Below are 14,374 nucleotides of genomic sequence, written 5' to 3'. Positions count from 1 at the left end.
ACTACCTTTCACCATCTTCTCTTCCTCCGCAGCATCTCCTTCTCCAACGCTGTGTATGCACCTCTACTCTCATTGCCAACAGTGAACAGCCCCCTAATTGCCCAAATAAAGACAAGCCACATAATAATAGCACCCCAATTCTTGACTTACTTGGAAATGAAACTGGCTTTGCAAATTTCAACTATTTATTTCAATGTTCATGAATTTGATGCCTTATTTTCTAAGGAGTATATTTTTGTGTATATTTCATAATTTGCTGAGTATCACACAACACACGAGCTGCCTGAGATGAAACTGTTTCTTACAACAACAAAATAATACTCCATATGGGCTTATGAGATAACCAACATTTAGTGCAAACTGCAACACAAATTTCAAGAAATTGTCATAACATACAGTTGTGGTATAGCAACACATTTTCAGATTTGAAGTTACATCTTTCTGGAAGGGAAGAAAACAACCCAAAAGAAAAACAAATGAAGCAGCACTTAGCTGCAGAAATTGGGTATGCAAGCTCCACCATCTGGGTTCTGTTGTTCCTTCCATATTCGTCCTGTTACACGAAGCTTAAGCTCTTTCCTGTCTCCTCCTGAGAAAAAGAGCGCCATATTCCGTTGTATGATAAGGCCGTCATGGCTGTCCCTGACCTTCCGATGACTATCTCTGATGCTCCGAGGGGTGCCCTCCCAGATAAGCTTCCGACCATTTCCCCCAACCTCCAAACTGTAGCTGTAGTTCCGGGCATCCATCTCGTCTCCCATGAACCGAAGAAAGGCCATGTACACAGGAGCCATACCCAGTTGGAAAGCTTCGAAATGTAGGCAAAAATACTGGCCAAAACAATGGAATACCTGCATACGAAAACAAACAAGGTCTTCATCAGCATTTCTAAGATTTTACTGGTGAAGGGTGTGATTTTGATGGATTGTAAGTTCCACTTAGATGTTATCATAGATGAGTTCACTAGCATCCTTCGAATGCAAGTTTCTTGATAAGTTCTCTGTATAAGCTACTCTGCACAAGATTCCTAGAATTCTAGGGTTGAAGGATGCAATTCAAATGGATTTCGATGTTCCACAAAGATTTATTCGTTCTAGATTGCAGAAAAGCTCATTATCATCCTCTGAAGACAAGTTTCTTAATAAGATTTTGTAAAAGCTAAGACAAGAATTGTGCTCTGGAGTCTAGACAAGATTTCTCAGAATTTTACTGGTGAAGGGTGAAATTTAGATGGATCCAAGTGCTAGAAAATGTTCATCAATCACAACTTTCTTGATAAGTACTTGATTTAAGCTAAGACAAGAATTGTAATCTGCACAGTAACCAAGCTCAAAGAATCATTTACAGAAACAAGATTAATTCTTGAGGAACAATCATTAGTGGAAAAATACTCACAGTCAGCATCCATGTAGCATTCTCTACATCCCGGGGATTTGATTTAACATAGCGATGATTGAATGTGCATCCAGAATGCATATCCACTTTGTGATCATCTCGTAAGTGAGCAACTAGGTATGGAATATCCCCACCCACGGAGCACTCTGATCCAGCATAGGGACAGGTGTAAGGCCTAAAATTACAGGCAGCTTCGTGTTTCAACTTACTATAATAAGGAAAGATCTCAGGGCATCCAAGGGTGGAATACTTGCAAGGAAGTTCAAGTGATTCAGCAACTTTTTCTAGTGCTAAACATCTTATATCACCAAGCTCGTGCCTACAAGTCGGACATTTATTATGGACCCTTACTTTACATGTCGAACAAATGGTATGACCGTTGTGACACTGCAGAAAACGAGTTTACATTAGGACAAACAAACAAATAAGCATAATCTGTATAAAAGTGAGCATACCTATACCAGCCAGATTAATTTCGTTTGAAGGCAATCTATCAGAAAGGGGGCTGCAAAGGCCCAAACAATCAAGGAAATTCATATCTACATATTTCATATCAGTAGCTTGAAGATCAAATGCTTATCCAATAAACATCAATATGCTCAAATTTCATCAGTGTATGTCTCCTGCTGACGTTCTACTACAGCAGATGAAATTTATAGTAATTTATTAAAATGCCTCTCAAGTGAGGTGGTACACAAATCCTGTGAGGTGATAATTTTTGCTCAAATCTGTTTTTGTTTTCTATCTCCAAATCACAAATCTCCATAACTATGCAGAAAGGGAAACTAACAGATTTTGGCAGACCAGTATAAACCCCAAGTTAGGATAAATTTCCAAGGGTTTAAAGCTATTCTTTTTCTTATCTTCCCTAACATGATCAAGGTAGACAAAAAGTTCATCCAAATGCCAAGCTTTTTTGAAATATGAGAAATGAATTTCATATGTTTGCCGGAATTCAACCAAATCGGCGAACCCTAAAATAAGAAAGAGGAAAATTTTGGTGATCCCTAAAAACCAACTATTCAAAATTCATCCCAAATCAAAGCCATCGGGATCAGATTCCATTAATTTCCAAAATTGCAGGTAATTTCCAAAAATTCCCAACCTAAAGTAGCAATCAACACGATCCCACAAAAAAGTAAATTATGAGAATAAAACAAGAAGAAAGGTTCAACCTTGGAGCATATAAACTCATCGCGATGGCATCTAGAAACCCATTTCCCTAAAATATCTTGAATGTTCAAAAGAAGACGAATGGAAGAGAGAAAAAAAACCTGATGAATTGGAGGGTACATAGAATTGGTGCAAACAGGGCATTCAAGAAGCTCGTGAACACTCGTAGCGGGATTGATAACCATCCCATTCAGATTATTGGTGTTGATATTAGTGTGAGATGGCTTCGAAGACGAAAACTGAGAAGAGATCTCGTCTTCATCCATCAACCCATCAGTTACGCATTCAATGCTGGATTCCATTCTGGAAAAATTGTTTACTTGTTTGCTCAGATCAAACGGCTGATCATTTGAGGAAGTTGGGGGTGAAAGTGCGAGGAATTATCGGGAAAAAATTTTGTATTTGGGGATTTCTGAGAGTTGTTTTTCGAGATTTTAATATGATCGTGGAATGGCAACAGGAGCCGTGCTTTTGTTGATGAGCTTTCTCTTGACTTTTTTAATTTGTTTTAGCTTTTGTTTCAAGAGTGTGTGTGTGTGAGATCTCAACTTGGATCACCTGCAACTTATTCTAATCCACTCCATAATCCACTCTTGGCCGGGAAAAATTACAAACAATATTGAGTTACAATTTTTTTTAAGAGATCATGGTTCCTCGTCTACCCGTGATGATTCGAACCTCGATTTATCGGTTAGAGGAGAAGCGTCTTACCAACTACACTGTGCTTCACTATTGATTTGCAAATTAAAAGATGGATAAGGAAATAATATAGCAATTCACTTATTTTTAGAGCATACATAATAGGGCTGCATTTTGTTGCTAGAGTTGTCGCATTTTGTTTCCTTAGAGCATGTACATCGGTGCTCTTAGCTAAGAGCAGGCGCCGTGTCGTCGGCGCCGCAGGTACCCTGCTCGCTGCTGTGCTCTTGCCGACGGCACGACCCTGCTCTTAGCTAAGAGCACTGCCGTGCCAACGACAAGAGCACGAGCAGCCGACGTGGCATGCTCTGATTGGTCGTTGGTTTATCATTTTTTTAAAATTTAAAGAAAATACGAAAAATTGCAAATTTAATAAAAAAAATAAATTTTTTTCACTTTTCAGTAAAATATATCCATTTTTTCCATACTTTTAATTTACTTTTTTCATTATTTTGATCCCAAAATTCACACTTTTATCTATAAATACCTCCATTTTAACACAAAAAATCACACTACATCCAACAACTCTCTCAACCTCAATTTTTAGGATTTTAAGTATGTACTCCCTCCGTCCCACATAATTTTACACAGTTTGACTTGACACGGGTTTTAAGAAATGTAATATAAAGTGAGTTGAAAAAGTTAGTGTGATGTGGGTCCTACTTTTAAAGTATTGGTTTTATAATAAAATGTGAGTAGGAATGAGTTAGTGGAATATGGGGTCCACTACCAAAAATGGTAAAAGTGAAATGGGTTTTTATGTGGGACGGATTAAAATGGAATACAGGGTAAAATTATGTGGGACGGAGGGAGTAATTTTTAAATTTTAGGATTTTAATTATGTAATTTTTTTTTGTAATTTGTAATAGTAGTTCGGGTATTTTTAATGTATTTAAATTGTGAAAATATTTTTATTTAAATTGAATAATAGAAATGTGGGACCTTTGAGCATGCTCTTGCGGAAGAGCATGAATATGGGTGTTGTGCTCTTACGGAAAATTTCGGATGCAACTATGTCAGCCGCAGTCTAGGCTGCTGCCACTTCTGGCGGCTGAAAATGCGTCCTGCATACCGCATTTTGCAGTCACATCGATTTTCTATTTCTTAATTAATTTTTTGTTAAATTTTATACATTACTTTATCTAAAATATTTTCATTCTTCTTCTCATTTTACTAGCTCCAAAATACTACTTCATCAAACTCACCAAAATGGCTACAAACGAAACAAACAATGAAAACCCAACAAATAACACCAAAATACAATCTTTAACTTTACTTCCACCTTCAACACGATTTGGAGATAATTCAGAATCAACTTTATCTTGTCTTCCAACTTCGTCTTCACGCCCACCATGCTCAACCAAGTAATTGCAGCCTTCAAAATCCACACACTTGGGATGACACCACCGAAAATACTTGCAGCCTCCAATCTTGCCCTTTTTCTCGCAAACGAAATACAACATTCCATTAGATTCATTTATTGGGTCGACAATGATTTTGAGAATCGCTCTTTGCCGGCACAAACAATTTTCGTACTCAAATCAGAGCCACCTACAACCAGTCTCACCTCCTCCATCACTTGTTTTTGTAACAGACAGCGAAGACATTTTGATTTCTTTCTTGAGTCGAGATGTTTCGACTTTTGCAGAAGGAAGAAAGGGGAGGAAGAAGAATGGAAGAGAAGAGAGATGGAGGAGAGAAGGTGAGAGAGAGAATGAGAGAGATATTAATATAATGAGACAACCTGCACAATCATGAAATGTGTTGACAACTGAAAAAGTGAATTTTTTGAACTTCCAAAAATGCCCAAACCCCTAAAAGGATAGTTTCGGTACGAAACAGTGATAAATGACCAATTTTGAGATAAACGCTTGGTCCAGGATTGTCTGGAGATATTTTTAAAGTTCGGAATTGTCTGACGAGATAAATGCAATATCCAGAGACTATTCTTGTAGTTCACTCAATAAACTTTTTATACTTCATCAAATGTCATACTATTAGAAATGAAAGTCATCTTAATCTTTCACAAATATTATTGAACACTATTATATGGACTACTTCCTTAGTCCATAATCAAGAGTCATATTTTTGCCATTTCCAATTATTCAATAACAACTAATTTTATTATATTAATTTTTTCTCTAATGAATTAGACCTTACTCTCTATTTAGTGGAGTACTATATTTGAATGATTTTTTTTCTCTGTTTCTAGTATCATCCATTACCAAAATATTGATACTAAACCGAGGGGGTATAATAATATCTAACATCCGCAAAGGGAGAGGTAAACTAATATAACTACCATATTGGAGTTGATTGATTTTTAGAAAGGTATATTGTACTTTTTGACAAGGTATAAACATGATATACCCTTTTCATTTACCTTCTCCCCTTGGAGTTGCTTTTAGTGATTATGAGTCTCATTCGCTGCACGAATTTTAAGAAATATAAATAAATATGAATTAAAAATGGTGTGAATCTCATTTATATAGTGTTCATTTTATAATGAAATGCGAGTAATGAGATGAGTTAGTTGAACATAATTGAAATGACTCTCTTATTGTAAATGAACCAAAATGAGAATAAGAGCCTCCTAATGCAAGGCGGAGGGAAACTACTTTTTTATGAGCCTCTGTATTACTTGGCTGGCTTATTTGCTACAAATACATTAACCGGAAAATAAGTTTAGTTTCTAACCATAACACCCAACTCGCTTGGTACTCCCTATATAGCTGGTGGATGAATAATTTTTACATCCAACCAGCTAAGAATTCTTGGGCCAATTATTATAACACGAATTGAGTTTACTCAAGGTTAGGAGACATCTAAAAAAATTCAAAATATTTCCTCATAGATAAGCGTTTTCTAAGTTATCTTTCTTCTTGTTGGAGAACAAAATGGACAAAATTTAGCAGTGTTTTGGGATTGGGGAGCTTATAAATGCAGTCTTCATCTTGTGAACTACTAAGACTAGCATCTTAATAAAAATGTCTGTCTACATGGAAATAAATTTCTCTCAACTTTTTTCCTGTTCATAATAGTCTGATAATTATTTTTTTTGTGCAAGTACTCAAAACTTAGTACTATAAGTTTATCCTAATACTTTAGGCTTGCCAAGTACTATATCAATGTATTCTCCAAATAATTTTTGCTTGGAAATTTATTTCCAGAAAAAGGGTGTACAATTTAAAAGCAATACTAATTTCAAAAGCAAGAGTAAAAAGCTAGTGTGATGCAGATATTTTTGAAGCATCTTTGGCTACTTTGATTGGTTCGACATCAATCCCTTGCTCCTCCCGTCAAGATTTCCATTATTCGTTATGCCCTTTAAGTTAAGTGCCCTATGATTATGCACTATTCTATCTCTCTCCTCAATGCACAAATAAAGTGAAATTGAGGGGAGCCCCGGGTTTTACCATTGAAAATTTTGGTTTTTAATTCACAAACAAATAGTAGTAGCATTCAATAGCTACAATTATATCATGACATTTGGCAGTGAGTATATTTGTCTTCAACGATTGACATTTTCCTATATTCCCTTCAATGCTTTCCAATCAAAATCAGTTGAATGTATCCAAATTATAACATATATACTTGATGTAATATACTGTGGATAAGTTCAAAATCAGCTACATTAGTTAATGTTATCCATGACTAACTGCGGAATCACCTGTACACAGAGGGAGAGGTACAGTATTTTATTTTTATTCTCACAAACCACAAATAATACAGGGCAGGGCTTAAACAGTTCGGTGAAAACTAGGAAGTCCATAAAAAAGAAGCTGCAAATATGAGGTGAAGACAATAACTAAAGTGAAAACTGTCCAAGACTTAACTAAAATTCACCTAATGACCTAAAACCTAAGATCCATAATGTACCTTGAGAAGAAATGTTCCATTATCCGTTCATTCTGCAGGGTATATTATCATGGGCAGATACTACCATTGGTTTGGAAATGCTTCCCGGTAGTTTGCCTCTTCAGCGGTTGTCAACTGTCGGATAGTAGCATCTCTTGCATTAGTGTTCAGTAACCTCTGAGCCAATCTGTCTTTAGAAGTTTCTTTCTTTTTCAGCATTGATGCCAGCGTTTGTTTCTTTCTTCTACTAGAAGTTCTGGATCCATTACTTATTTCCCTGTCTTCACCTACATAATATGATCTTGAAGTTGAAGCAATTGCTGCATCTCGCAGCATAGCTTCGTTGTGTTCCCGAACTTCTGCAAGCTTTGCTCTCTTTAAGGCCCGCTTGTCTACTTCTCTCTTTTTTGCATCTTCTTTGTCTCTCTCCCTAACATTCTGTACAGCTTGCTTTAATAGCTGGTGCACCACATTACTGTCAGCATTTGGACTGGATTCTTCTGGTTGGTTTTGGTCGACTGCCTCTTCTGTTGAGGAGCTCTCCTTAATTGAATTTCCCTCATCGTCTCTAGGGATGATGGGCCCATGAAATGGGCAAACTCTCAAATCTTTTCTTTGACAAAGTGCACCATTCTTCAAAGGAGCTCTACACGGTTGGATTTCAAGAGGCTTTTCTTCGTACACAGATGCCCGCATGCTCAGTTCTGCAATTTTCTCGGCCGGTATAACTGCATCCTGGTCGACCCTACCCCAGTGACCTTCAACATCCAGTCCCCTTTGGTTAGCCATAACATCCTCGTTTGGTCCCCAGCGGTCCAAGAAAGATCCCCAGTTAAGAACTGGAGCTTCAGCCAAAAGCTCACTTCGTACAGGATCTTTGTTACTTACACTACTCCGAGCATTTCTTTTCTCAGTTACATTTGAAATTTTTTTAGCTCGTTTTACATCTCTTGTACTATTAGCTGTTGATGTACTGGGTGCTTCGGGAGTTTTAGAACAGCTTGGACCTGCCCCTCCTTTGTCAAATTGTTCGACAGTGCCTTCTTCCCAAATAACTTCTTCTTCAGCATTTGCAATTTTACGAAGCTCACATCCGGATTCTTCACATTCTCTTTTTGTTGATTGAATGAGATTTCTTATATCTATGAGATTTTTCAAAGCAGAATCCCTGAAACTTAGATCGGCCACTTCCACTCTTATAAGAACAGAAATCCACTCCTGAACTGCAGCGAGATGCTTAGTGACTAGAACCTTGTAAGATTCCCTCAGAGCATCAATAACAACTTCATTTTCACTGTCCACTTGGACTTTTTCCGCCTCTCTCAAAGAATCAAGACGGATCTGATGCAGCTCGGAGTTATAGAACTCTTCCATTTCTTCATTATCTACAGGATCAAACTGCATGCCATCATCCTTCATCCTAAGAATTCCTAGACACTCGTCAATTTCATCAATATTGGCCTGTATCTCCTCTTTTATTGATGAGAAATTTTCTTTCAATGATTCAAATTTCTTCAGTAAGATATCTCTTGTTCTCATTTCCCTCTCCCTTCTCTCTTGTTGTATGCGGGCTGCATTAGCCTGAAGGTTAGGAAACTGGAAACGAAGGGTATTCTTGAGATAGTCGTAACCTAATCTGAGTTGTCGATAATGAATTCCAAACGAATCATTCCACTTCTCTAAGAACTCGATTGCCTTCGATCGAAGAAGAGATGCAATAGAGGCAGGAGGAGGAAGTGGATGATTTCTTCTAAAACCAATACTTAAGCTAAGGAATAGATCCAGGTTCTCAACAAGAAGACTTCTGAAAAGCTTTGAGCGCATGAAAAGCTCATCCACTATGAAAAGTGCAAGATACCGTACCTATAACAGATAGTTCATCAAATGATATTAAGTAACATACAAGTATATCATTAGTGAATATAAATCAAACAATAGAAAACAAAGACATTGGGATAATATACAAAACTGAGGGTCCAGCTACAAACTTAAATACACAATATTCTCAGAGAGCATATACACAATTTTCTAAAAAAGTAATGAAACAAAGAAACTATGGTAGTATAAAATAAGCATTCATTAGCAAATAGTAAAATTGAATGCATCAAGCAAAGCATGTTCTCTGATATCTGGAAAGACCAAATTTTTAATAAATTCCTACGTAGTAGAATTAACAAAGATGATATGAATGTATTACAACTACCACAAAGAAATTTCTACATGCCGAGAGCTAAATTTAATCAAACATAACCAAAGAACTCCAAATTTAATCCATTGACGGGCACAAAACCAATTCTCTAAAAACAAACGTATAGAAACACAGCAGAAATAACTGATAGTATCATCTAAATATAATCGCGCAGAGTCCTACCTGAGAATGGTTGCGCTTCATAAGAGACATTAGGGTTTGGGAGGCGCAACGGAGCTCCGAATCGGAATTACGCACCACGAATTTGATCGCCTTGAGGAGGCGCGGATCCACCTCCGCCGCCGTAGAGTCAACGGCTCTCTCTATCAACGCCGCCGCCTTCTCCCTCTCATCCGCCATCACGGCGTCGCGATTTGGGCTTTCTAGTTAGTTTTTTCCTGGCGGTATATGATTTTGTGCCTTTTTCATGATCTATCGCTTTAGTATCTGACGATAATATCCTTGGCCACCGCTCGTTGACTTAAGGATATGCCAAGGCGATTAATGTAATTAACTTAAACAAGCTTACCATTTATTATTAGTATTTAGTAGTATTGAAATAACAAAGTGGTTCCATGGTCTAGTGGTCAGGACATTGGACTCTGAATCCAGTAACCCGAGTTCAAGTCTCGGTGGAACCTTAATTTGTATTGTTTTTTTGGCCCTCAATATTTTCTCTTATTTTTTTATGATTCAATCGGCTTTTATTTATATCGAAATCGTCCCCCAAAACCCGCCTTTTAGTCGCGAAAACCCCTAATTAGTGAGAGAGATGGGAGAAGAAAGCTCAAACGCTGCTCAAATCGAAGAGACGGTTCTACAAATTCTTAAAGCGTCGGAGTTGGAGACGGTCACTGAGTTCGGCGTGCGTTCCGCCGCCGCTGAGCTGCTAGGCTTCGACCTCTCCGGTTTAGACCACCGCCTGCTCGTTAGGCAGCTGGTCGATTCCTTCCTGCTATCCACGGCAGCGGAGATTCTTCGGACCAATTCATTCAATAGGATTCCTGACGGCAGTGGCAGCGATAAACGCGCTGTTCGTCACGTCCAGCAGCGGCGGAAGGATGTTGATGCTGTATCGGGAGCGAATTACGATGGAAAGATTATCTGTAAGGTTAGATTTGTTTTTGATCAAAGATACGATAATATTTCTTGCTTACTTTTGTCAAGTGAAATTTGAAAGATACTAGTGTATATGTGAACAATTCTCGATGATCTCAAAATGGATAATGAAATGCTTATTATTATTCAATAAAAACCAAGGAGCAAGTTTTATTTGCAAGTCACACTTGGTGGAAACTAAAATGGATCCGACTCCTGCTCTTTTTAATAATTTGGGTTTGAGAAGAAACCTTGTAAAATTTTTAGATATCTCTGCAGTATGTAGTTTATACTTTATAGGTTAAAATTTGATGTCTACGTAGTAAACTCATCTACTGTTATGCTCCAAATATTTATAAGTCTTATGCTTATTTAGTTGGTATTCTATATTTTTGGTCATTTGCAGTTATCAGACAAGAGGAGGGTAACAGTTCATGACATTATGGGGGCAACTGTGATCTCAATACGTGATTTCTATGTACAAAATGGAAATTTGCTTCCTGTAAGAGGTGAGGATTTCCATTAGCAATCAATTGCTGGAGTGTACAACTTATTTCAAACTGAAGTTTTGCATTAAGCTCAACAACTGTGAATTTTCTTTTATAATAGCGCAAGCTCTCACCTTTGTTCAATAGCATCACCTAAGTTTTTAGTTTTCCTCAAATTCAACAACAGATTTAGCGCAGGCTTGTAGGCTTTTTAGTTCTAGACATTGCCTCCCTTTCCGCTTCCACCCCCTGTGCTCTTGGAAAAATGTATACACTTACCTATGTGTTCACATGACAAGTAAAAGAAGAGGAAAGTTTTTTCTTTTATTTAGAATGTTCTTGAATTATCTTTACAACAGGTGTTCTAGCACTTAGATTACACCTCCACATTTCTGGTATCATGGCTGGTGAACCTCACCCATGAAACATGGACTAAGCACTGCTGATTTAAGCTGATTAGTTAAATCGGTCTAGCTTTGAGTTGTTTCTCTACTTAGGCTGAACCATTTACATCTTGGTTGGTTTTACTGTACAGTTTACATTGATACAGTTACTTGCATGTTATGAGCTTAGGTGGAAGCTCGGGAATAAGCTTGACATCTTCGCAATGGTCATCATTCAGAAATAGTGTTCCTTCAGTAGAGGAGGCCATTGTTAGAATGCAATCGCGGTTGAGGTGAGGCTCTTTTTTTCATCTTGTTCTCTCTCTCCCCCAGCCCTCCACAGGGAACTTGATAAAGTAAATGTTTTATTGCAAAACACTTCTTGCTTGGCTTAGACATAAAGCCATGCAAAATTGGAGAAAGGATTGATTTTTCTGCATTCTCTTCTCCTTTTTCGCAGCCAAATTTAGATATATGTCATCGTGAATCCAATAAATATGCATTGTTAAGTCTTACAAATCCTACTGAATATTTAGTCAAGAAACTTCATCAAGATAGTGTTACAATTTACAAGTGAAAGACTTAGGGCCATAGTTTTTTACTTTTCATTTTGCAGTTTTTCTTTGTTCCCTTTTCTCTTCTTTTTCAGAGGACAATCAAATATAGTAGTTTGACATGGTACTGGAAGATTTTTGTCCTGTGTTTATGCAATCCAATTCCATTTAAATATTCTCACAGTGAGTCTGGAGCTGTTACAAGTCAAAGTGAAGCAGACATGACAAATCAATTTACCGAGTTTGCTAGTGAGAAAAGCCAAACTGCAATAGGTGTTTCTAATTTGGCAAGTGCTATTCACCTTCCTGGCAAGAGGAAACGGCATCAAAGTGAACCAGACATGAGAAGTTCAGCATCAGACCCTGCTGAAAAAGGTCCAGCACGGACGGCAATTTCTAATTTGGTAAGCAACGTTCGACCTCATAACAACAGAAAACAGAGTGAGGTTGATACATCTGATGCATTAATTGCCTCCATCTCTCAAGAGCATATTCTTGCGGAGAAAGCGCAAGAAGCACCAGGTACTTGTGGAACAACTTCTACTTCCAGCTATCAAGAACAGATTCCTGCCTGTAGAACTGAAGTGGCCTCTCAAAACTCTACTCTGGTGCCTCCACTTCCTAATCAACTTGATAGCACTGCTGCACTTTCTCCAAATGATGGTGTTAGTCGAAGGCACTCACATCATACATCTATTGCAATTCCTCCTGAACAACTGATCCCTATACAGCCTGTTCGTTTTGATGGAAGAAATTACTATTCCTGGAAGATTCAAATGGAGATGTTCCTAACTCAGTTGAGCATAGCATATGTGCTTTCTGAGCAATGCCCCGACATATCTTTGAATCCAGAAGCTAGTTTTGAAGAGATGGTCGGAGCCAAGGCTGCCGTGCAAAGGTGGATTACTGATGATTATTTGTGCCGCAATAATATATTGAATTCTTTATGTGACAGTCTTTTTCAATTATACTCACAAAAAAGCTCATCAGCTGGTGAGCTCTGGGAGGAACTTAAAGCAGTGTACAATGAAGATTTTGGAAACCAAAGGTCACAAATCAACAAATATATTAATTTTCAAATGGTTGATGGGGTATCAATTTTTGATCAGATCCAAGAACTGCACAAAATTGTTGATTCCATTATTGCTTCTGGAACATGGGTCGATGAATACTTCCATATAAGTGTTATAGTCAGCAAGCTCCCACCTTCATGGAAGGAACTCCGCCTTAAACTGATGCAAGAGGAGTTTTTAACTCTTAATATGCTGATGCATCGGCTTCGGGTCGAAGCAGATTCTCACAGCTTCTTCAACAAAGAAGCAAACTCTAAGAAGGGTCGTCATGTTACAGAGCCGAAGATTGACCAGAGACATAGAATGAAGAAAGATGAAAACAAAAGAGCATGCTTTACTTGTGGCAAGGAGGGGCACATCAGTAAGTACTGTCCTGATAGGAAGTTTGAACCCGGCGATAAGAGCAAGGGCAAGGAGAACGGATTCCTCTCCTCATGTTCAGGCACCAAAATGGATGCTGCAGATAAAAGAGCTTGCTTTATATGTGGCAAGGATGGGCACGTTAGCACAAACTGTCGAAATAGGAAGTTAGAACCTTGTGCTAAGAGCAGCGGTGAGGTAAACGGATCTCTGTCTCCTCCAACAGGCTCCAAAATGGATGATGCAGCAAAACCAAAGTAAATCAACTCTCCTTCCGTTGCTACACTTCGAAAAGACTCCTCCATGAAATTTTCTGAGGGATAATGCACTATAATTGGATGACCATTTCCAAACCTCTACTTTTGGAAGCCATTTCGACCAGTTCTTTTTAGGGTAAAACACTGCAAGCTGTTGTATCAAATTTGTTAGTTTCTCATGATAATATGTTTTACCTCTTAGTTTGAAAACTGTATAACTTATACATAATTGATGAACTTGCTACGCAGGTGGCTGATGCTTCCCTTTCTGGAATCGGTTGCAATTTTGTACAAGACATATAGTACTTCTGTGCAGTAAGTATTCTTCTCTTGCTTAGTAGGAGTGTTAGATTTTGGTCTGGAGAACGTGAATGGCGATTTATAGGAAGTGTTAGTTTTCTTTCTTGAAGTACTTCTTTGGTGTTCTTGATACTAGCCTGATATTTTTTTTGATCATTAATAGATTGGTGAATCTGCCTGCCCTAAATTTTGTAATCTCAGTTGGCATCAAACATGCTGTCCGAATACTGGAAATATAATTTCAACCGCTTTGTTTTATTTATACCTAATTCTAAATTTGGTATGATGGCTTTCAGTAAATAATTCCATATAGCAATCCTGTCTTCTGCCTCTCATGGTTGGTTCTCATTTCTTTACTCTCAGATATTAAATGGTTTGAGTATAATATCAAATTGTTTATGTGTGGTTCATTTAGCCTTGCAAAGCACGACGCCTTCTTCTACAATTATATCTAGTAGTACTATTGAATTGAGATGGGAAGTAACAATAATTTGACAATGATAATCAAGCATCTACGTTCACCTTGAATCAAACAATCTTGATTCAAG

At 37.8% G+C, this 14,374-nt stretch overlaps 3 protein-coding genes and 1 non-coding gene across 4 annotated transcripts; 2 read left to right on the top strand and 2 right to left on the bottom strand.

The window, feature by feature from the left end:
- Positions 1 to 332: 332 nt before the first annotated feature.
- On the bottom strand, positions 333 to 3,086 carry LOC125206078 (E3 ubiquitin-protein ligase SINAT5-like). Its single transcript, XM_048105374.2, has 3 exons — positions 2,670 to 3,086; positions 1,396 to 1,782; positions 333 to 851 (listed from the first exon to the last, which is right to left on the bottom strand). Exons 1-3 carry the CDS (start codon positions 2,868 to 2,870, stop codon positions 489 to 491), a joined length of 951 nt encoding a protein of 316 aa, XP_047961331.1. The 5' UTR covers positions 2,871 to 3,086; the 3' UTR covers positions 333 to 488.
- Positions 3,087 to 6,951: 3,865 nt separating this feature from the next.
- LOC125207440 (UV-stimulated scaffold protein A homolog) lies at positions 6,952 to 9,720 on the bottom strand. Its single transcript, XM_048106781.2, has 2 exons — positions 9,497 to 9,720; positions 6,952 to 8,988 (listed from the first exon to the last, which is right to left on the bottom strand). The coding sequence occupies exons 1-2, from the start codon at positions 9,671 to 9,673 to the stop codon at positions 7,207 to 7,209; spliced, it is 1,959 nt and encodes a 652-aa protein (XP_047962738.1). The 5' UTR covers positions 9,674 to 9,720; the 3' UTR covers positions 6,952 to 7,206.
- A 162-nt stretch (positions 9,721 to 9,882) lies between these two features.
- Positions 9,883 to 9,954, top strand: TRNAQ-CUG (transfer RNA glutamine (anticodon CUG)). The gene has a single exon. It is a non-coding gene; the product is annotated as a tRNA-Gln (tRNA).
- A 91-nt stretch (positions 9,955 to 10,045) lies between these two features.
- Positions 10,046 to 14,088, top strand: LOC125208094 (uncharacterized). The gene is made up of 5 exons (XM_089060066.1): positions 10,046 to 10,424; positions 10,818 to 10,920; positions 11,473 to 11,575; positions 12,021 to 13,662; positions 13,776 to 14,088. The coding sequence occupies exons 1-4, from the start codon at positions 10,086 to 10,088 to the stop codon at positions 13,528 to 13,530; spliced, it is 2,055 nt and encodes a 684-aa protein (XP_088916192.1). The 5' UTR covers positions 10,046 to 10,085; the 3' UTR covers positions 13,531 to 13,662; positions 13,776 to 14,088.
- The last annotated feature ends 286 nt before the right edge of the window (positions 14,089 to 14,374 follow it).

This window comes from Salvia hispanica, chromosome 6 (genome assembly GCF_029641045.1).
Source record: "Salvia hispanica isolate PSC_SH4W2 chromosome 6, Shi_PSC_v1, whole genome shotgun sequence".
Taxonomy (NCBI): domain Eukaryota; kingdom Viridiplantae; phylum Streptophyta; class Magnoliopsida; order Lamiales; family Lamiaceae; genus Salvia; species Salvia hispanica.
The sequence above is the reverse complement of the archived record's forward strand: the minus strand, read 5'-3'. Positions and strand labels throughout refer to the sequence as shown.